Below are 23682 nucleotides of genomic sequence, written 5' to 3' on the forward strand. Positions count from 1 at the left end.
TAATTTGGACCCCAGAGTGCCAAAGTGCATTTGAAATATTCAAAAAGCTATTTTTGGCCAGCAGAGAAAGTTCTATGGTTCACTAAAATGCCATAATTTCTTTCATGTTTATATTAGTACTCAAAAGTAGGTGATTGTTTCTAATTACTAATGGAGGAATACATTTTTTAAAGAAAGACTTTATTATTCTTACGCAGCTATAAAATTATCCTTTTTGTAATCAGTAATCTAAATTACAAGTTAATAGTTCTTCCTTTTATTAAATTCTCAAGTAGTAGTCAGTCTACTCTACATATTATAAGCCTTAACATCATGTGGGGGTCATGATTATAACTGTCTCACTGCCCAGCCTTACATTGGAGCAGGGATGTCGAATTCATTTGTTATGAGGGCCGGATCTGACATAAATGGGACCTTATTGAGCCAGGCCAAAGGGCCGGGCCATGTCAGGCCAGGCCATGTGTTTACCTATTTAAGATTAGGTAGCAGAGATATAAACTTTATAAAGGACACCTGCAAACTCTCCCCCCACCCTGCTGCAGCCTGCAGGCACTTTCCCAAAAGCTCCATTGACAAACTGCGGGGAAGAGGTGGAGAGAGGCAAACTTGGCAATGATGCCAGCAGCAGCCATACCCGACAAGTTGGGCAAAGAGCAGCTCAGTTGCTGGCTGTATGTGCAGGCTGGGAGGGCGCAAGCAGGGGGAAAACTGGGGGGGGGGGGCAGCCTGGGGCCCCTAAACATGTGGGAGCGCATAGGTCAGTGCCTACTTGGCCTAATTGTTAATTTGGCCCTGGTGGCCCCTATGGAATGCACTCTCAAATTACACCCATGCCCAGCTGGACTTTAGATTCCGCAGGGCATGCAAAGTTGAATTGTTCAGGCTGGCCTTTGGAGTGTAATCATGCTTGGGCTGTTTTAATAGTAGTATGGTGATAGCCATGTATTTTAATGTTAATATTTTGTATTTGTTATTGTTTTTACCTTATTGGTTTTCATGTTGTGAGTTGCCATGAGACCAAATATCTAGAGTTGTGGCAGCCAGTAGAAGGCCCTGCTAGGCCCCTGCTGTGTGCATTGGTGGCCTTAGCCGTGGGCTGGATTAAATTTTGGACCCAGTAAAGAGGCAGAGTGCTCAGTGGGTCTATCTAAAATAGATGTACTTACTGCCTAGTGTAGGGCAATTTTGTAACAGGATTGAGACAGGTCTGGCTTTTCCAAATGTATACAACTAATTCACAAAGATCCTTTTCCCCAACCATGACATCTGTCATGATCCTGGGCCTAGTGAGGCCTGCAGGCTGCAGAGAAGCCTGCCTAGGAGTTACAAAAGAGCCTACATTTCCGAGGTCCCTTCTGTCCCTGATTGGGTGGCAAGATTTTGGAGGGAAACTGGCCCAGAGAGGGGTGGAGCCTGGGAGAACAAAAGGGCCAAGCCCAGACAGGGTGTGTTCTTTTCCTGGAAGGCTGAGTTTGCAGCTGGGGAAAGATCCCTTACCCGAGGGGGTGTGTGTTGATTATTAGAATAGGGACTGTAAAGATAAACGCGTCAGGGCTTTTGTTTCTTTGCACCATTCTTTACTGTGCATATATTTCACTGTTTTACCCACTTATTATTTGAGCATTGTAAATAAACTGCTGTTATATTCCTTGGATCCTCACATCTCCTTGGTCACAGTTAAGAGGTATTTCTTAATAAGGAAGATAACGGTGGTTGGGTGCTCTGGGCCCTCCATACAGACCCTTACGAGAGTGGTGACAGCCAGTAGAAGGGCCTGCTGGGCCCCTGCTGTGTGGCAACATCAATCACCTTTATTGCTGTAGATTTCCTATAAAAAGCTGCCAGCCTAGATTATGAATGAAGAGAAAGACTTCACTAGTTCCAAGGTCCCTCAAATCTGGGCTTCCAGAATGTAACTGAGAAATAACAGGAGTTAAAGCACATGGGAATTTCTGCCATTTAAAAACACATTGGATGATTTATTTGATCCAACCCTTCCACCCTACTTTGGAAAATAAAGACACTTCACTGGTATTAATCAAAACATCTTTTAATACAAATAGAGGTGTGCATGAATAGTCTGTTTCCTTTGGAATGGAAGGCAAAGGCACAGGACTTAATATTGAGGATACTGTACAACACAGCATGGGGAGAACACACTGCCTGCATCTGACCCTGTAGGGCTGCAAATGTATGAGCTTCTGGCAAGAACTGATTTTAATACTCCCCAGCAGTAGCGCAGAAGCACTACAGAAGGGACAATCCTTGACTTGCAGCATACCTCCCTCCGAAGTGTTTGTCTGTCTGTGTGGTGCAATTTAAACAGATGACATGAATTGCAAGTGGCTGAAGCATGCCGACAGCTTGGGACAGTGGATTTTTAATGCAAGCTGGCTGTTAAGGGTACTAGAGATACAAATGGATTTTGCCTATGTGATCCTAAGCAAAATCAAGGCTTAAAAATAGGGAGGACACTCCAGCTTGTGCCAAGAAAGTAAAGCATTGTGAAATAACAACGCTCACACTCCGCATAGAAAAAATATTCAGTATAATCCACAATTTGTTTCTTCCAAAAATTCTTAACAGTAATACAGACAAAAAACTATCTATTGCACAACATGCCTACTGTCCAGAAAAATCATATATTATTAAAGTCCAAGGAATCATAAAAGAACCGGTCCAATTTCATTTCGGGAAGACCCTTCTTCAGGGTACCATCTTTTACTTTTATGGGTTCAGTGGTGTTGATGTGCCATTTTTCATATCTCAGCTTCCCAATTGATAATCTCATCTAAAGTCTCTTGTTGGAACACCACTGCCAATTCTTATCCTGCAGCATTTGATAGCACTATCAAATGCTGCAGGATAAGGATTGGCAGTGGTGTTCCAACAAGAGACTTTAGATGAGATCATCAATTGGGAAGTCAAGATATCTAAAGTACCATCCTCATGTATCAGCTCAAATTCCATATTCTTCTGGACAATAGGCATGTTGTGCAATAGATGGTTTCTTGTCTGTATTGCTGTTGAGAATTTTTGGAAGAAACAAATTGTGGATTATACTGAATATTTTTTTATGCGGAGTGTGTTATTTCATAGTTCCCTTTGCCTCCACGGTCCCTCTCTCCACTGACAAGGAAGTCAAACATGGCATCTAAACATGACCATGTTAAGAATCAGCTTCCTGTGGTTCCTGAAGCCACCCATTGCTTTATAAAGAACAGTGTAGGCTGAGCATCCACTCCTGAAACTATATTGAATGAACGTCTGCCTCTGATTTTAGACTGTGGCTTTTAAAGAGAATGTAAATACAGAAATCTAGACATAGAAATGGGAAATCTGGCTCAAACAACGCTCACATCATTGCCACTCTTGAGCTCTGAATGTGCTGGTCTTTAGCAAAGGTGAATAGATTATAGTGAATAGTCACCACACACTTTACTGAAGACACAAGGAGTTATTGCAGGATTCTACCCAGGAGGTGAAGACAAATCAATTCAATATACTCCTTCAGTAAATACTGTTCTGTATATTAAATTTGGCATTCCTCTTCAAAGTACTGTAATTCCTATGTTAGGTTACAGGTCAATTTTTGAACCATTCAGATCTCACTGTCTTTAAGGCTCGCTGGGTGTTGTATAAGTTTCACAGCCATCCAGTTTGTTCCTCCTGACATCCTTCTACAGAAAAATTGCCCCTCTGCCTTTGTCATTAAAATTTATTTCTATAAATTATGCACATTTCCTACATGAAAACTAGTAGTGTACAAGTAGAAAAGTCTGAAAACTGTGAGTCTTCCCATGTGATGGTGGCCTATGCATTCATAAAGAAAAACTTGCTCAATTTTATCAATATAACACTTCTTCCTATTTCCTTCTTTCCTATGAGAAATACTGGGGGTGGGGGCAGATCAAATTGATTTGAAAACCAGATTTCCAGATACCATTTTTAATTATCTTACTTTATATTTACTTACAAAGGATTACTAATGTTATAAAGAACCCTTCATATTTGATATTTTCCATCTGACACTGTATGAAGATACCTGAAAACAAGGGAGTTGTGTGTGGATTTTTCTCATAAGGGAGTAGTGCTACTTCCTAACTTTAGTTGTCAAAGGGTACATTGACAGACTCCAGACTGAATGCTGGTACGCTCTTCCTCGTTGCCTCTACCCATTCCTCAGGAAGACAATGTCCATTTTATAGTGACTTGCATGTTATATGATAAGACAGTTAAACAATGCTTTTTTTTAAAAAAAAAAATCCACTCTTAAAAATTGCTCTGAGAAGGGAGGATGGCTTTATGATTGACACAAGCACCAACCTATTAGAGCTGTGCAAAACCAGCTTCTGATACAAACCAGAAACGAAGTTTTTCCTGAGTTTGATCTGAGGAAGAAGATTGTACGTGTGCCTAAAATGCAGCAAATGCACTTCAACAGCCAGATCACTACATCTAAGTTTTAAAAGTTGTTAGCATGCTGGCTTTGTGCTTATTTCCCTAATGCTCATTCTCTGTCTGTATTCCCTTTTCCAGTTTTACTTTGGGCTACATAAAAACATCTGTCAGCCAGTGAGCTGTGATGCCATTTAACAGTTGTGCTCCTTTGATATAATATTCCTGAGGAGGGAAATGGTGTGACTGGAAAAGTCCCCTGGGGGTATGTACACTCCATGCCTACTTTGTACTTAGTAAGTATAAGCATGTATTGGAATGAAAGCAGCTATGATGGATTAAGCACCAGCAAAGCCAGCTTTATCTCTCCTAAATGCTAAAAGGCACTTCAAGACCAAGTATGAATATTAAATATGTGCTGACTCAACCAGGTCAGCCTCCAATTCCTTCATAGCACTATTATTCAATACTTTCAAGGCGCCTTTCTCCCCAAGCTGACCTCTCTCCATCTCCCTTTACGCAGGGGTCACAATTAATTCAGAAATCCCAGGGCTTTTCTCCAACTGGAGGAGCAATTTGAAAACATGATATATTGGCATATGAATGCTGACTGATCTACATAGTTTCAGGGGGTAGTTGTGTTTGTCTGCAACAGAACAGCTAGATTCAAGTCCAGTAGCACCTTAGAGACCAACAAGATTTCAGGGTACAAACTTTCAGGAGTCAAAGCTCCCTTCACCATTGGTCTACATCTGAAGTTCAGCCTGTCACATAAAACCCTTTGGGATGTTAGATGGCTGCATCCCTGAAACTTTCTTTCAGACTGCCATTTGGAAGCTACTTAAATCTCCAGAGAACTGCACTTTCATCACTGCTAGAACAAACTCATGGCAAAAGGGAAATAAAGGTCCCTCTTTTAGACTTGTCTTCCCCAGCTGAATGGGAGCTGGGCAGACACGCACTTCTCTACAGTGGCAGTGCAGCAGAATTTCATAAGAATAGCTAAGAATGGCAACTGGCTGTTTTGGTGAGAGTATCTCCCATTGCAGCTGTAGGAGAGGAGCATCACTGAAGGTCAGAAACTTCCTGATAGGCTATTTAGCAGATTCTGTAATAGATTGGTTAGAAAGGTACAAGGTCAAGCTTCCTGGATCTATGCAGCCAATAGGAGCCATCTGATTGCAGGTCACAATTCACAGATAGTACAGGAGCTCATGGTCCACTGTCCAAGTAGCAGCTACAAGCACTCCACAGAGTTCAGAAATGCTGGTTCTGGGCAAGGGATCATCCCTGGCAGATGCAGAAAGTGACATTCTCTCCAGATTGTTTTGTGAAAGATGAATTTTTAATCTGTAATCCTGTGTCAACTTTGGCAGAGCAGGTGCATTCCCTTTTCCTGGCTGATGGACAGACATGGTAGACAGGCTGTTGTCCAATGGCTTTGTCTCCTGAACAAAGACAAAGCTTTGCATAGAGGATCTCCCCACAAAGTGCTGGTTCTACTGACGTCCATGGAGCAGACCCAATGAGCAGCATTTTGTATGATCCTTGATCTTCCCAATGGGACTGAAAGGGGCTACTCCTGCCAGGCTGTGTCTCATCCTGTGTTATTTAATCATTCCTGACTAGGTGCCCCCTGGTGTTGCATTGCTATGACCAAGGCAATACACAAAAGGGCAAACCTGAGAGAAATAGGAATTTAATACAACACCCAAGGCTCCCACTGCCAGCCTCATTTAGGAGCAGCATGGGAACCGATTCTCCAAATCAAGGATGAGGACAGAAGAGCAGCATGTCACTATCTTGAGTATCTTGTCACTGCTGGAGAAAGTGGTACACAAGGCCCTTGGTGGAGTCAGTCATTTCAGTAGAATACATCAGAAGAGCATTGTTCTCTGACCTATACTGAAATTCAGCTCTGGGCTAGGACAAACCCAGCTTAAATAATTGCCTTTCTCATGCACTTTGGTTGATGAAAAAACAAAAAGCCTAGAAGGAGCAAGGACACCGTAATAAGGGAACAGATGACCAGGAGGCTAATATAGGTCATGTGGGTCAGAGGGTGTGTGTAGGCCTTCTCTGCAGGGATCATGTTGGTGAGGTTCAGCATGTAGCCCAGAGTCCATCCAGCATCACTGTCACCAATCTGAAATAAGTATGCAAGGAGGGGACAAAAGTCACTCATAAGAGAGACACATGAAGTTGAGGCACTTCTAAAAGGAGAGAGAAAAGTGTGTAATCCAAACTCAACCCCACCACTACCTCCACCTATGAGAAGAATGTGCTTCCCAAACACACACCCCCCATTGCCACTCCCAGTTTCTGTCTCTGCATTTTAAGATACCTTTCCCAGGAAATGGATGTTAGACCAGCTCTTCTCAGTGAAGTGGTAGTTCTTGCCAAGAAGTAACATTATGTAAACACCTGCGAAGCAATACTCGCTCAAGTACTTCTCTTTTACCTTCGGAAACTCTGCTTTCACCTGGACACAGAGAAATGAACCAAGTTAATCGTCTACATCTTATTACATGGGTGCCAGTAGGATGTTTCACCTCCTTAGAGCTGGGGCTCATGCTTCTCATTGCTTGGGGAATTAGTATACCTCATCCCAAGGTCTGGAGCAGAAGGCCTTGATTTTCTGCATCACTTCATTCATAGGTGTTTTTGTCACATTTAGAAAGTTCATTACATAGTAGAAAGCAGAAAAAGCCTAAAAGCAAACAGAAATGAATGAGCTTAGAAAAAATAAAAATAAAATGGAAACCAGGGTTCTCTCTGCATTAGATCCACCAAATCTGGGGGCAGAGACTTGCAGGTGGTTGGCTACAGGCTACTGACATTGGACTCCCTCAAGGAGACAGAGGCTGAAACTAAACTTAGAAAGTTAATGCTCCATCTCTACTCCATAAATACAGTATCTATAGAACTTGTCAAATCCTTGCTTTGAGTCCAACATAATGATCCAATGTTTTTCATGGGTTGGGAGATTCCATATAATACTATACCACATGGCAATCCACAGTACTTCATGTGCATCAGACTTATTCTCAGAAGTTCTGTAGGAATTTTGTGGAGATGGAACATTTGCTGCTTTTCACAAGGAATATAAATGCTCCAGATAAGTGTAGCCTGGTTGGACTTTGCCACCTAGTGGAAGGTCACAAAATGATTCAGGCACAAGGATGGATATCTCATCTCCAACTCATCAATGATGTTGCAAGCATTAGCCAGACTCTACAAAGCAAATGCAGTAGTAACAGATGTGCTGACTGGAATTAAAATATTTCCCAGCTACATAATATAATGCCTGAAATGCTGGGAAAATCAGATGTGTTTGCACAACAAGGATACAGAAATATGTGATTTTATAAAATATAAAAATATGATTAATTTGTATTGTAATAGCCTAAGTCTCCCTCTTGGCTATACAGTCTCTGCTATAAAGTATCCTTTTGGGCAGCTTTTGTTAGAGGCTGTGAAATACCAGATACTGCTGGTTGTTATCTGCTCAAATGTGGTTCTGTACAAAATTTATATCTATTGTCTTCTGTGGTTACGCTAGGCATTTCCTGCAGGCATTTCCTAATAAGTACTCATCAATTATATTTTCTCCTGCTTTGATCTGAAATGCAAATAAATTGCACCTTGGCTAGTTCTAAACCACAGTGGACTGATGTCATGAGACCCTCAACCTCATAAAATTCCATTCCATAAAAAGGGATATTACTTTTGCAGTCAATATATATTTCCTGGAATCCACCATACTGATACAAAAAAAGCCAGTTTTTTCTTTTAAAGGAAGGATAACTGCCTCTCTGAACATTGTACTAATAATCTTTTATTTGAAGAAGAAGATGATGATATTGGATTTATATCCCGTCTTTCACTCTGAATCTCAGAGTAGCTTACAATCTCCTTTACCTTCCTCCCTCACAACAGACACCCTGTAACGTAGGTGGGGCTGAGAGAGCTCTCTCAGAAGCTGCTCTTTCAAGGACAGCTCTACAAGAGCTATGGCTGACCCAAGGCCATTCCAGCAGCTGCAAGTGGAGGAGTCGGGAATTAAACCTGGTTCTCCCAGATAAGAATCCACACACTTAACTGCTACACTAAACTGCAAAAATAGTTGAAATGCAGACAGATATCTGCCCACCTTCATTAACTTTGGCTAGAGTGCTATTTTTATGGTTATTTTTCTATGTCTGATTTTCCATTTTCTGCTTTCCTACTAAATAGTAACCCTCACCCTCTTTAAGAACATGCCTGAAATTTGCCTGAGTTTCTTAGAAAGTCCACATAATACTCTACTGCTTGGTTCCTTCACTATCAAAACTATAGTTAGAACACACAGTGAAGTTACCCAGTGCATGAATCACTTTAAACAGTTCAAAATGCTGTCTAATGGTCTTGATAATTCTAGGTGCTCCTTTTTCATTATCCACATCTCCATCCATCCTAATCTAAATAGGTATTAAGGTGTGTCATACAGAAGGGGACCAAGGAGGGCCTCTACTGGCTGCCACCGCTCTGGTAAGCGTCTGTCTGGGAGGGCCCAGAGCATCCACCCACCTTCTATCTTCCACCATGGATAGAAAACACTTTCTATCCATGACTGAAAAGACATGAGGACCCAGGCAATGTAACAATAAGTTTATTGTAAGTGCACAAAACAACTGAGTTTTAATTAGTAGTGCAACAATGAAATATAGAAACAGTAAAAGTGATGCAAAGAAAATAACAGCCCTGACGTGACTAACTAAACGTTCCCTTCCTCTACTGCCAACAGACTCACCCACCCCTTGGATGAGGGATCTCTTCCAGCTGCGACCTCGCTCCAGCCCAGTCTTTCCAGAGAGAACACTTTCCTGTCTGTAGCTAGCCATTTTATGCTTTCCTCCCAGGTTCCACCCCCTCTGGGCAAGTTTTCTCTCTTAAACTTCCGCCCATCCAATCAGAGGGACTGAAGAGTTCCTGCGAAATGTAGGCCTTGTAGCTGTTCTAACACAGGCTTCCCTGCAGCCTGTAGATCTCACTAGGATCATGACAAGGTGCAAAGCCGCAATTGTGATTAAAGGTCCTGTGTAACTTTGGCTGTGCTCTGTTACTTCATCCTTCAAGCTTGCACAATCTTTGGGATCATGACACAGTAATCAAAGCAGTCCTTTTTTAACAGTTGGTCACCTGCCTCATTGCCCTAGATGTGGGGTTGGGAAGTCTCATGTTGGTGGCCTTGAGAGAACAGACGAGAGGCCCAGACTCACAGATGCATCTCTCTATCTCATTATGTAGACAGTACAGAACATCAGTCTTAATCAGGCTCCCATTAAGGATATGAAGGCAAGTCCCTAATATGCTTTCCCATGTACTGGAGCCTCTTTATGAATTCTGCTTTCTGGGTCCCAGTCTGCAGGTGTAAGCCAGGTGGTGACCAGAGACATGGCTAATTGCCAGAGTAATGGCACCTCACCTGTAGAATGCCCTCCCCCTCAATGTGCACCTAGCACCTACCCAGGTCTCTTTTAGATGCCAGACCAAAGCGTTTTTTTAAAATCTAGGCTTTTAGTTAGGGGTTCAGCTTACTTATTGTTTTTAAACTCTTCATCTAGCCTGATGACTGTTCAAAGTACTATTCAGGCTGCCAAATGTTTCATGCCCTGGGTTCTTAATGGTATGTTAATTTTAATGAGTTAATGTTTCTATGAGCTTCTTTAAGCTAGTCTCTGAAGAGGAAGCATATCACTTTTCTAAGTAAATAAATTATAATAGTAGTCAAATTGCACTCTCTAGTGTTAAACAATTAGCCTCTACTGCAGGCAGATTGGTGTGTGAATAGACTCACCACAAATTCCCCTTGCACAGGAGGTAAAAAAATGCCATTGAATGAGCATTTGGAATAAGGACAGTGAGTAAGATTGAAGATTCTCTGGATGCTGGCAAGGCAGTTTTCATAGTGCCCAGTGCCCTCAATTTCAATCTGTGAGAAGGGCAGGGAAGGCGAACTACCGGCAACGCAGGGGTTTGTGAGCAGGTCAGAAACTTTTACTGTCCTCTTATAACCAGGGTGGAAACATGGATCCTGGTATCTCTCAGCTGTGTTCCCCTGCAGAAAAAGTAGCCAGGTGAGTCAGAAGACACATAAGCATCACAAAAATAACCAGCAATAACCAGGTGAGTTGCATGACACAGAAGAACATGAATATAGGCATGGGTACATGGCTGGAATCAGGGCAAGGGTATTGAAACACAAACTGGCCAGAAGAAAACATCTTTGTGTTTAATTTCAAAGTTTGAAAGCCTCTTTGAGTCTGGAGTTCCAGGAGAAAAGTGGCATATAAATATTCTAAATAAATAAAAAGCTGTCCAGATCCTAAGTGACAAGAGATAATTAGCAAGCAAAGAGGAGCCCGAGAGCTAAGTTCCCTCTTTGCTCTGGAGCTTTAGTTTATTAATTTGTTTATTTATATGTATTGGATTTTTTTATTTATTTGGATTTTTATTTATTTTAATTTTACTTACTTTGGCAAATCATAGTAGTGTGGCAGTGAAACAATTACAATGTCCAGCTAGTATTAGGAAGACACACTTTCAAATCCTCACTCTGCCATAAAGTTCAATGAGTGATTTGAGGCCAATTACTCCTTCTCTTCTATCATATCTCACAAGGTTATTTGTGAAGATAAAATGGCAATGAACCACATACACTAATGTGAACTCTTTAGAGCAGTGGTCCCCAACCCCAGGACTGGTACCAGGCCGTGGCCTGTTTGCAATGGGCCGCGCAGCCTCACCCCCCCCCCGGCGCCTCCCCCCCCCCATTTTCACCATTTTAAGGCCAGGGAAGGAGCTGTGAAGTGCCTCCCAGGCCTACCTCCCCCCCACTGATCAGCTGATAGGCCAGGAAAACCGCTGGTGCAGCAGCAAGGGATGCTGCCCTTGCCTCCTTCCGGGGGGGGGGGGGGGTCAGCCTGGGAGGAGCATCACAGCCCCTTCCCCGGCCTTAAAATGGTGAAAACAGGGGGGGGGGGGGAGGAGGAGGCGAGGTTGCACGGGGGGGGGGGAGGAGGAAATGGGAAGAAGATAGATCCAGGTGAGCAGCCATGTTGGTCTGAAGCAGTAGAACAAAGCAGGAGTCAAGTTCCACCTTTAAGAGGCGGCGAGGCTGCGCGGGGGGGGGGGGGAAGGAGGGAGGAGGAAATGCGGGGAGGAGGCTGCGAGGGGGGGGTGGGATGGCAAGGCTGCACGGGGGGGGGGCAAAGGAGGGAGGAGGAAACGGGGGAGGAAAACAGAGGGAGAAGGTGCTGTGGGAGGAGGCCAAATTGAGTTCCCCCACCCTGCTGGCCCTGGGGCCATGGTCAGCAGGTCAGGCTCTGGGCCCAAAAAGGTTGGAGACCACTTCCCCAACCTTAAAATGGTGAAAATGGGGGAGGAGGAGGTTAGCTGTGCGGGGGTGGGGGGGAGAGGAGGAAATGGGGGGGGGGGGTGAGGAGGATAGATCCAGGTGAGCAGCTGTGTTGGTCTAAAGCAGTAGAACAAAGTAGGAGTCAAGTTACACTTTTAAGAGGCGGCGAGGCTGTGCGGGGGGGGGGGAAGGAGGGAGGAGGAAATGAGGGGAGGAGGCTGCGAGGTTGCATGGGGGCGGGGCAGCAAGGCTGTGCAGGGGGAAGCGAAGAAGGGAGAAAAATGGGGGGAGGCGCAGCGGGGGGACGGCAGGAGGCTGAATTGGGTGCCCTCACCCCGTGGGCCCTGGAGCCACAGTCAGCGAACAAGGCCCTGGGGCCAAAAAAGTTGGGGACCACTGCTTTAGAGGAAGAGTTGGCTGGATAAAACATAGTTAAATAGTGGTCCTTAGATGTGGCCAACATCTCAAAACAATGTCATTTTTTGTTTGTTTCTATGGCTGCAAACAAAATACTCCTCAAATTGGGAAAAGCTTTACCTAGCAAAGTATAAGAGAGGCTCCTACAGAGCCTGAGGTTATTTTTTAAGGGGCCTAATTTTCTTGGATGGGGAAAATCCAGAAGTGTATCTGGGGAAATCTTTCCAGGGTCTTAGAAGGCTCAGAGTTTACATTATCAATATCATTAAAAGAAACAAGTCTAGATGAGCTGCATCATTAGCTTCATCATACACACACACACACACACACACACACACAAGATGTTGGCACTCCATACTTGCCTGAACATCTTTAACCAGCTTCAGGCGTAGTGCCTGGTCCTTTCCATAACACAGGAAGCTGTGCGTATATAGAGCGTAGTTTTTCCCATAGAGATAGAAATTCACAATATCTCCTTGTGACTCGATCTTTTCCTGGTCTGGTACAAAGGTTATTTGTGTGGAAGCTCCTCCAAGGTCCAATGCCCCCGTTGTCCCCAGACTGGAGAAAATACGGGGCAAGACACGTGGCCAGACAGACTGCAAAAAGAAGATGTCCAGTGGGAGAAAGCTGTAGGGTCAGGCCAAGGGACAGACAAGCCAGGTTGGGGGAGCCACAGAAGGGGATATGGCTGAGGAAAATGGAGGCAGGGGATAAGGAGATAGTTAAAGGGATGCTTAGCATAGGCAAAAAGTGAGTGCCGAAGTACACATGATTTCGAAGTTTGCAACTCCAGATATGTAATTTGGCCCTAAAAAGCAGCCTCAATATGTGCCCCTCATGGATCAGGGCTATGGTGCTGGGGAGAGGAAGAGCTTACTTCTGTCATGCCATTTTCTACTGAAAAAAATTATTTAAAACATTTATGTGCCTCATTTCCTATCCAAGGCAATGAATATTTAAACATGTTTTAATGTTTGAAAAGGCACTTAAAATATAAATATATATTTAAACATATTTAAAGATATTAGATAAAACATATAAACATGCAAACATGTCCCCTTGGCTGTTTTAAGCTTTAGTAGGGAAAAGACAGGCAAAATACAGGTACCTTTCTTTTTTCCTATGGGCAAGGGTCATTTTTTATACAGTAGTGGCATGCTGGAGAGAAAGTGCTCCATTTTAACACCCACCCAGGCACTTTTAAGGTTCATATATAATAGTTCCATTCATGGAACTCCAATATCATGTGTAGGAGGAGGAGGAAATAGATATGTTGGATTATTCAGGACTGAAGTAAAAAGAATGGAAATGTGTCCCAGAGAGTACAGACAAAGCAATCAAACCACACTGTGATGCATAAATTACTAGTAATAAGTCTCAGCAAATACTGTACCTTTAACCAAAATCTTGTAAAATAATATATGCAAAGTTAATTCCTTCTGACCACTATCTGTGTTTGGGATGAAGGAGAGATCATTGCAGATATTACGGCAGGCTGACAACTGAGTGGGTGGTACAATGTCAGGGTGTGAGCTGATTTACTGAGACCAGATTGAAAGGGAAGGAAGGGGCTCAGTAGTCTTGTAAGTTCAGCAGGCATCCTTGCAGCAGGTGATGGCTGTGGTGTCCAACCTGAATCCTAAATTATGTGTCATCACTGTCAACAATAGACAGAAGCACAGGACAACTTTAACTAATATGGTCCTTCCACTTTGATAACCTCTGAACAAAGCAGGAGTCAAGTCGCACCTTTAAGACCAACCAAGTTTTATTCAGAACGTAAGCTTTCATGTGCTAAGCACACTTCATCAGACGAGAGGATCAGATACAGTGGGCTGAAATACATGCAGTTTGTTGATTAAGAGGGCAAACTGACTGATCACATGGTAAAATACTGTTTTAAAACACTCCTGCTTTGTTCAACTGCTTCAGACCAACACGGCTGCCTACTTGGATCGTTGATAACCTCTGTTTGTTTTCTCCCTTGAAAAACCTTAACCCCTAGAAATTTAGTGAACTGGATTCTGCTGCCCCTCTGAGTGACCTTCAGCAGGGGAAAAGGGTGATTAACATGTGGAATTCACTGCCACAGGAATTGGTGGTGGCTACAAGCATAGCCAGCTTCAAGAGGGGGTTACATAAAAATATGGAGCAGAGGTCCATCAGTGGCTATTAGCCACAGTGTGTATATATATGTATGTATATATATATATATACACACACACTCTTTTTGGCCACTGTGTGACACAGAGTGTTGGACTGGATGGGCCATTGGCCTGATCCAACATGGCTTCTCTTATGTTCTTAAAGCAATGCAGAGTCCAAAACTTGAGCTATCTCAGTGCTTCATTCCTTTCATATAATAGCATGCTTATTCAGACCCATATACACAAAACCTTTCAAACCATTGCTTCCACCAAGTGGTATTACACTGTTTGCACATGTACTTTGAAAGCTCTTCAGCTGCAAGTGCCAAGATCAGACTTCCTTTTCCCCTACCTCCACCTCTCAAATCATAATGATCTTGTCTTCACAGAAAAGCAGAGGAGCTTCCCATTTAGGACCACCTCTGTTATTTCAACTGCAGTCTCTTTCTACCACATTCTTTGGGGAAGTGGTTCAAGACATGGCACAGCATGTAGGGAGTCTGCAGATTTTTAAGACCAGTGTAAACAGTCCTTTTGGGAGATGAATGTTTTTATTGGGAACAGGATACGGAAGATTGTTTCTTGGCCACATTCCCTTCTATTAGGCTGGAAGGAAGGCAGAGGAACAGAATTACTAGTTTATGGTAAAATTACACTTTCCCAGGTATAGGAAATCGTTCAAATTCATCTACAACTAGAATGTCAGTCAGGTAATAATGGCAGTGCATTCTCTATGCAATAGTATGTAATAGAATAAGCAACATAGTGAATTAAGGGCTCTAATTCCCAGACTGAATTCATTTGTTCTTGCTTGAGTTTGTGCTGTGATAAATGCCCACCTACATCTCTGGATGCCAGAGGATGTCAAGACAGATGCTAAGCTCCAAACACTGCCAAAGCATTCTCTTTGGCAATCCACAGGACAAGTCTTCACTGGAGTACCATCCATAAAAATAGTAGATTGTTTACATCAGGAGATGAGGAAGGGAAAGCTGGAAGGATTCCAGAGATCTTTTAACTCAGCATATATTGCAATTCTGATTAAATATTGTTTCCAAACTCACAACAAAAGAATCTAAAAAATCCTCACTCCTTTAATTAAAGTGTATAAGGAAAGCAAACTGGAAAAGAAGATGATATTGGATTTATATCTTGCCCTATGCTCTGAATCTCAAGAGTCTCAGAGTGGTCACAATCTCCTTTACCTCCCCCTCAACCCCACAACAGACACCCTGTGTCCATTCCCTCTAGTCTTGAATCAGACTTTGGAATTCTTTTCCCATTTACAGCATTCTTGTTAAGTTGTATGCGAACTGAAGAAAGTGTTATTGGACACATAAGGTTCACTGTATAATTTATGAATTTCTAAAATCCAGAGATGAAATATTTTTGAATGTAAACTTGTACTGGAAAACTAATTTGTTATTTGAGGTTATGATACCTATGGTATTTTTCCTACACAAGCTTTTAGCAGCTGCTGGCCAGCCAGCAGGTATGTAGTTTTAATCCCCCTCTATTCCCAATGCCTCCTCTAGTATTTCAGTGGATCCTGGAAAATGTTGTCAGGTACCCTGAGGTATCCCAGATGCTAAGCTTCAAACACTGCCAAAGCAGTATCTAAACTGCAGCACAGGGAGAGTAAAGATTCTTAGTGGCCTGTCTAGCTAATCACTGCGAGCCTCACACCTGATACCACCAAAGCAGCCACCGCTACCACCTGAATCACAGTAAGTGCAGGAAAGTGGAAGAAAAGAACATAGAAAATTCACCAATGTAATAACATTGCTTTTATTAAGCGTATTAAAACCTATGAAATGAAAAAGTGCACATCCCTAATTGCAACAAAAAGAGCCTCAGAGGCACCTCATTATGCCATAAGCTTTTGTGGACCACAGCCTGTGACATCAGAGCTCTAACATACAAGTGGTTATGCTACAGTACATAAGATGCTTTTTTATGATGCCGGAAGAATTTTTATTTATTTAATTTATTTATTTATTTTAGATTTAAAGCTGCCCACTCCACAAGTGGACTCTGGGCGGCTAACAATCATGATTCTTTTTGTCTTTGCTGAAACAGATTCACATGGCTAGACTACAGGAATCTGTCAGCATGGATTCCATTTCCATTCCTAACACCTCTTGGATGTTCAGATGGAACTGAAACACTAAAAATGATAAGGAGTCTGTGCTATAAAGAGTATAGACTCAAAGCATGACCAGGCTCTGTGATGCCACACCACCGCCTTTCTGACATTACCTCCTTAAAATTGCCCAGCAAGTAATTAATGGTGATCCAGCCATAGGCACCTTCTTCTCCACCGCTGAGGATTCTGGCACCCTGGAAGTTGAAAGGGTATGAGTGTAGTGTTGCTGCCACTTCAAAGAGGACCTTCTCAGCAACATTCTTGTTCTGCATTCTGCATGTAGGAAAGAGTACAGATAGGGCATGTCAATGCAACTCCATTAGGAACACTTCTGATGTCCATTTTCTTCTTGGTCTTTCAAAAATGTCTGTTGGAAAGTGCCCAGACATTCTGTGTGCACATTTACCCCAGATGGAACAGACGCTAGAATGAAATGTGAACTGCAAAGAAGATTCCCAAGTGCTTTGAAAGGTGTGCATCTCCAGGGCTGGCCCTCGACTGTCTGGCACGCTAGGCAAGGCTAAATTCTGGTGCCCTCCCCTCCCCCACTGATAATGTCACCAAGTCACATGGGGGCACCCAATTCAATGCTCCCAGAAGGCCAGCACCTTAGACAATCACCTAGCTTGCCTAGTGGCAGGACTGGCCCTGTGCATCTTACATATCTGAGACTACTAAGGACATGCAATTCCAAGCAATTTTCTGTCTGTCTCTGTGCTGGCATTTTAGAAACAGAAGTAGGAAACTAAGTTGCTTGGCTAAAGGTTCGCCTCTGGTAACAACTACTGCACCACTGCCACTGAAAGAAAAGAGCAGTGTGGACCATGAGTAACCAGTTAGTGGACCCTGATTTATCAAAGGGTCATGACAACACCTCAGGGCAACACAGTGCATTTGTCTAATAAGATGTTGCTAAAAAGGGTTCTATTTTGGTTCAAATCCCCTCCTCCCAATTGTGATAAGGGGACTGCCAAAACACAGGATTTCTGACCACAGCAAAAGGGGCCAGGCCCAAACAACTCAACAGTACTAACTGAGGGAACAATACAGCTACCTCTAGCAGAGGCATCAAGGCCTCTCAGTAATTAATCAGTGTGCCTTTAGCCACAAAGAAAGCTGTTGCACTAGGCTCTGCTAAGGAAAGACAGTGCTTCACATAATAATTTCCCATTCCCCAAACCACCTATCATTGATCAATAAAAAAACCCTACCCCCAAACAAACCCTTTGCTTAATTTTTTGAAGTTTTTCCAGCACCCTGAATCAGGACCGGATCTACATGTTTTTGAGGGAGTGGGGAGCAAAATTAAAAAATGCTGCCCCCAATGGGCCCATTCTACCTTATGGGCCCATAGAATAGAATTGACTCTATACCCAATTTGGCGCCCCCCCCCCCTCCGGTGGCACCCAAGGCAAGCATCCCCCTCTGCCCCCCCCTAGATCCGGCCCTGCCTTAATCACCCTTTGCCTCCTTCAACCAGACGGTGGCACACGTGATCACCTTGTCTTTTGAGATCCAGAAACAAAATGACCTTTTGTTTTTGGACCTGGCTGTTTATTCTATAATTGGGGGTGGGATGTGTTCTCAAACTGAGATCTGAACTATCCCTGTCTTGGGTGGGCAGACGTGCCCAATGGCAGACAAAATGTGTCTCACCTTCTGCTCCCCTTTCAATTATTTTCTGCTCAGACCTTAGACCCCTATGTTAGCAATCATGGGGCTCTGCTATCCAATTCTGCTATCTTTACTTAGGGGCTGAAGACAAATGTTCTCATTCACAAAACGAATGGGGGTGGGAGGGAGAGCAACACTGCATTGTAAGCAACATTGTAAGCTTATGAATTTCCCATCTATGTGAAACATGTGAGCACTGAAACATGCAAGAAACAAGGAATACAGACATTGTATAAAACTATTATGCAACTGAGACCTCCGCAATATTGGGCAAAGGAGCAGCCAAACTGGCCTCAGATGCAAAACCTTTATCACTGCTGATCCCAAAGGAACTTTGAAAACTGCCAGCCATGGAGCTCATCCCTGGCACTCATGGGCTCTCAACTGTAGTGCACATAGTATTGTTCTTTGGTACCTCAACAACCGCATTCCAGCTGTTGCTCCCAAGTAAACAGGTGTTTCTTGATATTTTCCTGCAGGAACGACTTCCTTTGCCCTGTCCATGCACTGCATTAGGGACCTACCAGCTTTTTCAGGATCTTGGGCATATGATGAGATCCCTGGCCCTGGGAGGAAAAAACCCACAGAGTTTGGTCAATCCTCTATAAACCAGGGATACATATATTCTTTAAAAAAAAAAGAGTACCATTCCAAGATAATTCAAATTATTCATCAAAAATGGTAAATTATGTGATCTGTTTAATACTGAGAACACTTTTAAGGTAGGAAGGGAACAATTTTTTGCCTTCTGGTGTTTTTCTGAAGATGCTACTTTTCATCTCTTTGCCCTACTGTTTCTCCTGTATTACAAAATCATCCCCAACCTTCCCATTTCCTTACCTATAACTTCGCACATATCAGTCTGCGTCACGATTCCTGTGTCATTCTCCTTCTCCGCTGGCCATTGATATACATACATGCTTGTGTGAGAAGAGCCAGCATCCAGCACAATACCATACTGCAGAAGAAACAAAGCCACAGTATCATTCCATATAATGCAGCTCATTAGGACAATGAGACTGAGATAATTCTGCATATAAAATTATCAGCCACAATTTGTTTCTATTAACTATAAAAAACACCTTGGCTAGATGGAGAAAGGGGAGAAAAACCCACAAACCATTTCTGTTTCCTGCATATCAGGTTGTTACTTTAATAGTTACCTTTTACATTTTAAGTGCAGCTGAGTTATTACTGCATTTCAGACTAGCAGATACTGCTGTTGTCCCTGACTGGAACCCTTATAAACTTTGTGCTTTGTGACTACATATTTTGGGCTTCAAACTGAGCACATCTATATAAGATGTGGTAAGTTTTGGCCTAGGAGATCAGTCCAACACTGGTGTGGGTCATACTGGGATTTAACCTAAAGGAAGAGGAAAAGATTATTAGCCTCTCAGTTGTAACACAGTTTACCTTATGACTTTGAAGGAAATTCCTTGGGGTGTGGGAGCTCTCAGGTCAGACTTTAAGAAATAATTTTTCTTGCTACTTAGACCTTTTCCACACAAGTTATTTGCACTGGATTCAATGCTGTTGGGAAGCAAGGTTATTCTTGCTTCCCCACAGTACTGTGGTACATGCATGTACTTCCAAGGTTTACAATGGCTTTTCTCTGACCTTTCCCAAACCTGCTTTGCTGTGAAGTTTTGCAAATGATCATGTAAAGCCTGTATGTTTGCCATGTGGGTGGGAAAGTTCATATCTTCCTGATCACCCACACTGCAATTATTTTCTTTGCTGCTGTTGTGACTACCTCCAATCAACAGAAGGCTTTTAAAAATATAATCAACTGAATATCATTATAGCATTCTGTTCATCTGGACAAGCAGCACACTGGGACAGAGAGGAGGAGGAAAGAATGGATGTCAAACTTTCCCCTCCAGAGCTGAGGCAAAGGGACTGTCTGTTGCATGACAGCCACCACTGATGGAAAAGTGTCGCTTGGGCAGATCCACAGAAATTTTACAATCAATATGGGGATTTTTATGTCACTAAAGACTAAGGATGGTTGGCTTGACGCACAGGGGCTTTTTTCTAGATTGGAGGCATATTTTATTCTCACAATTAGCTTGCCGCAGTTAATACTGCCACCTTGCTTTTGCCTAGTTCATTTGGGCTCAGGAATCAGATCAAGTTTTCAAAGCAGTGACAATGCCTATGAGATTGTCCTATCTGTTGTGTAAATAACCACAGAGATTCTGTGTACTCTTGATTTTTCTGTCCGGATGATATAATTGCATGCATACCATTACCAAAGGAAGGATTAATATTGCAGGGAGACTCCCACTGTGGTTTAAGTTTTCAAAAGACCCTTCAGCCCCACTCACAGAACCCTAGTGTACTCCATCAAGTAGCTTGGGAATCCAACAACCTAATACATAAATGCATTAAGAGATTCCTTATACTGAGTCAGAACACTGATCTATCAAAGTCAGTAATGTCTACCAGACTGTCAGCAGCTCCCCAGGATTCAAACAGAGGTCTTTCACATCACTTATGACCACCTGACCTTTTAACTGAAGACTGTGAGGACTGAACCTAGAACCTTCTGAATGTCAAGCAGATACTCTGCCAATGAGCCATGGCCACTCCCTTTACAGTGCTTCAGCAGGAGCCTCTTTTCTGTGACCTACTTTATTGTTTTTTCTTGTAGCGTGTTTCTGTGCAATAACAACTGTGATTAAACCAAGTACAGACACTCCAAGAAGAAGTCCTAGGATGATGGCAGATTTTCTGGTAAAACGTCTCCTTGGCTTGGAACCTGAAATCACAGTAAAAAGGAGGTAGATATGATCTGACAGAGCTAGAGATAAGCAACAACAAAGCATACACCCTACCCTTTGACCCTGGAGTATAGCCCAACGAAGCTGCCAGGCAATATCTATCACATTGCCCTGAGTCCAGCTGTTAGATCTCACTCAGATGAAGAAGCATTTGTCTCTTTCTGTGGGGGCTATTCATAATCAAATACAATCATTTTAGTATCTGGTGACTCCCTGCTTTGCTATACACTTGCAAGGCACTATAGAGAGGGATCGCTATTCTGCAACAGTGTTTTTAACACTCAAAATGCATTCAGTGAAAACAGTGTATTAAACAGGAAGTTTTAGGACGATCATAGTAACAAGTTATCCTGATGCCATTGTTGTTATTTCCGAAGTGTATGTGTTACAAAGGACACACTTTATATATTAATCTAACTTTATGCAACAGAATATGCACTGATATTAGAGCTGCTGAGAAAGGGGAAACAAAGCTACACCTCAAAAGGCGTGGGAGACTCAAAAGTAAAACAAAAGTGGATCATGGGAGCTGGTTCTCTTTGTAGTTGTATGAAGACCACAAATGAGACATGATCATTGCTTATAAGGAATGTAGACAACCTACAGTGCAGTTATTCTGACCAAGACACCTTTTGGTGCTCAATAAATTAGTGACACAGACAAATACAATAACTATGTGGGAACAGGGGATATACAATAACTATGTGGGGATAAAATGCTACAAAACTGAAATGGGCCAGCCTAGCTATGTTTAGTTTAAGCATCATTCTGCATGTTTAGTTTAAGCATCAAAGTGGCATGGGCCCATGGTTGGCCATTCACATTGATAATGCACCGCAACCACAGACCCACGGGGAATGGATTTGTTGTTGTTTTTTAAAAAGTCCCACTGTGCATGTGCAGGAGCAGACAAGTACTCCTCAGAGTGGGTTTAGAGGGAAGAAAAGGATGCACCAGAAATGGAATGGAGCAATGCATTTCCATGGCATGTTGCGGAGATCAGACAGCCAGAAACCTGCCATGGAAGCCACCCAATTTTCCCCAGCTATTTAATAAATTTGTGAGTCATTGTAATACAAGGAAAGGATGAGTGGGGCACAAGTGCCAGATCTTCCAGCAAGATCGCACCCATGGGAGAGGTGGCTATGGCAGACTTAACTGCTCATCTGATTGTATCCCATATATGCAGTTTCCAGGCAGAGGTTCAAATCCCAAAGCAGGGGTTTAGACATTCAGGAAACCAAAATCGAAAAGATAAATCCAAGGGGGAAAATAGCAGAGGGCATTAACGCATGCCAGAAATGAGGCTTTTCTACTGATAAGACAATGACAGACTTGGGAAGCCAAAAACTCCTTGTGGGGGGTTATAGTACAGCAGGTCTGGGCATGGGTGTGCTCTGCACCACACAGCAGGAGTATAGCATTAACACTGCCTAGAAGGACACAGTTTGGGGGAGATCTTGGCTCCAGTTATAGGGCCAGAGGCTTGTTCTAAAACAAAGCTTATTTTCTTTCCAGGCTTGGAGAAATAGAGGAGGGGACATGAGTTAACAGGAAAGTAATGCGTTTGGCCAAAAGACAGGAAGGAGTTCTGTCGTCCTGGGAGTATTTCCAAATGTGAAATGGCTGGGAGGCCTTTGAATAGGAAGCTGGTGTGCTGGAGGCAGTCTTTTGGTACAACCTTAAGAAGAGTTATACCATTCTAGGTCTGCTGAAGTTATTAGCCTTAGACAGGTATTCTGCATAGCATTGCACTGTTACCTGAGCTGAGATTCCAGGAAGAAATCCAAACCATTCCTGACTGGATCAGTCTGAACTAAGAATCATGTAGAAGATGCTACTGAAAACACAGGTCTTTGTTAAAAGGATCTTTAATGCAACATGATACTTTGTGCCTAAATGTACCTTGATTAATAGCTTGGAGAGGTTCTGAATAATGGTCTGATTGTTGGTTCTTCTTTCTGAAATGTTCTTACTCCTCAGTAATAGTGATTAGATTCAGACCCATTCATTCTTCCCTTTGTTGCAAAAATGTCCAGAAACTGTTTCTTTCCATTTGTATTTAGCAGAAAAGTTGTTCCTAGACTCAAGATGGAGGGGGTGAGAAAAAAAGCCAACAAAAATAGAGGCTAAATGGCAACAGGGGATGCTCCCCTGGATGGGGTAGTGTCCAAGAAGAATGGTTAGCAGATTGCGTGTGAGAAACTAACTGGTAATTTTGAAGAGAAAGCAACAGAAAGAGTTGTTGTGAACTGGCTGAAGATGAAGCATCTTGGAGTACAGGGTCTCTTCACAGATCTGCTGCAGAAAAGCAGATCTGCTGCCTTGTGGGAGTGCCTTTTTGTTCCATTTGGTATTTTCAAAGAAAGCAAAACTCCCCAGTGATCTCTCAACCAAAGGAAAGTAAGCACACATAATAGTATGCTGAAGTCAGCATTACTAGGCAGAGTGTCATGCTTTACCAGAAAAACCTTCAAAAGTGAATACCCCTATGAAGCTGTTGCAATTTCTCCAATCCTTCTGAAAAAAAGTTTAACACATTTCCAATTTCTCCCCAATATGTGTAGTTTTTTTCCATACTGAGATCAAAGAAAAATAGTTTATTTCTATTTCTCCTTGATCTCCATGTCTTTATCCAGACACAGTGAGAAGGAACATCTCAAGCACGTGTTACATAGCTGAAGTGGGTAAATACCAAAGAGCTGAGACGCT

At 42.8% G+C, this 23682-nt stretch overlaps 1 protein-coding gene across 1 annotated transcript in view; it reads right to left on the reverse strand.

The window, feature by feature from the left end:
- Positions 1 to 6081: 6081 nt before the first annotated feature.
- ENTPD1 (ectonucleoside triphosphate diphosphohydrolase 1) overlaps positions 6082 to 23682 on the reverse strand; it is a 47400-nt gene continuing 29799 nt past the window's right edge. Inside the window, exons 3-11 of the mRNA XM_060241893.1 lie at positions 20821 to 20948; positions 19025 to 19142; positions 18600 to 18750; positions 16624 to 16783; positions 12577 to 12813; positions 10238 to 10498; positions 7001 to 7108; positions 6743 to 6880; positions 6082 to 6544 (exon numbers count right to left, since the gene is read on the reverse strand). Coding sequence (XP_060097876.1) covers positions 6338 to 6544; positions 6743 to 6880; positions 7001 to 7108; positions 10238 to 10498; positions 12577 to 12813; positions 16624 to 16783; positions 18600 to 18750; positions 19025 to 19142; positions 20821 to 20948 — 1508 coding nt within the window. The 3' untranslated portion in view covers positions 6082 to 6337. The remainder of the gene's footprint in view (positions 6545 to 6742; positions 6881 to 7000; positions 7109 to 10237; positions 10499 to 12576; positions 12814 to 16623; positions 16784 to 18599; positions 18751 to 19024; positions 19143 to 20820; positions 20949 to 23682) is intronic.

Source organism: Heteronotia binoei, chromosome 6, assembly GCF_032191835.1.
Source record: "Heteronotia binoei isolate CCM8104 ecotype False Entrance Well chromosome 6, APGP_CSIRO_Hbin_v1, whole genome shotgun sequence".
NCBI lineage: Eukaryota > Metazoa > Chordata > Lepidosauria > Squamata > Gekkonidae > Heteronotia > Heteronotia binoei.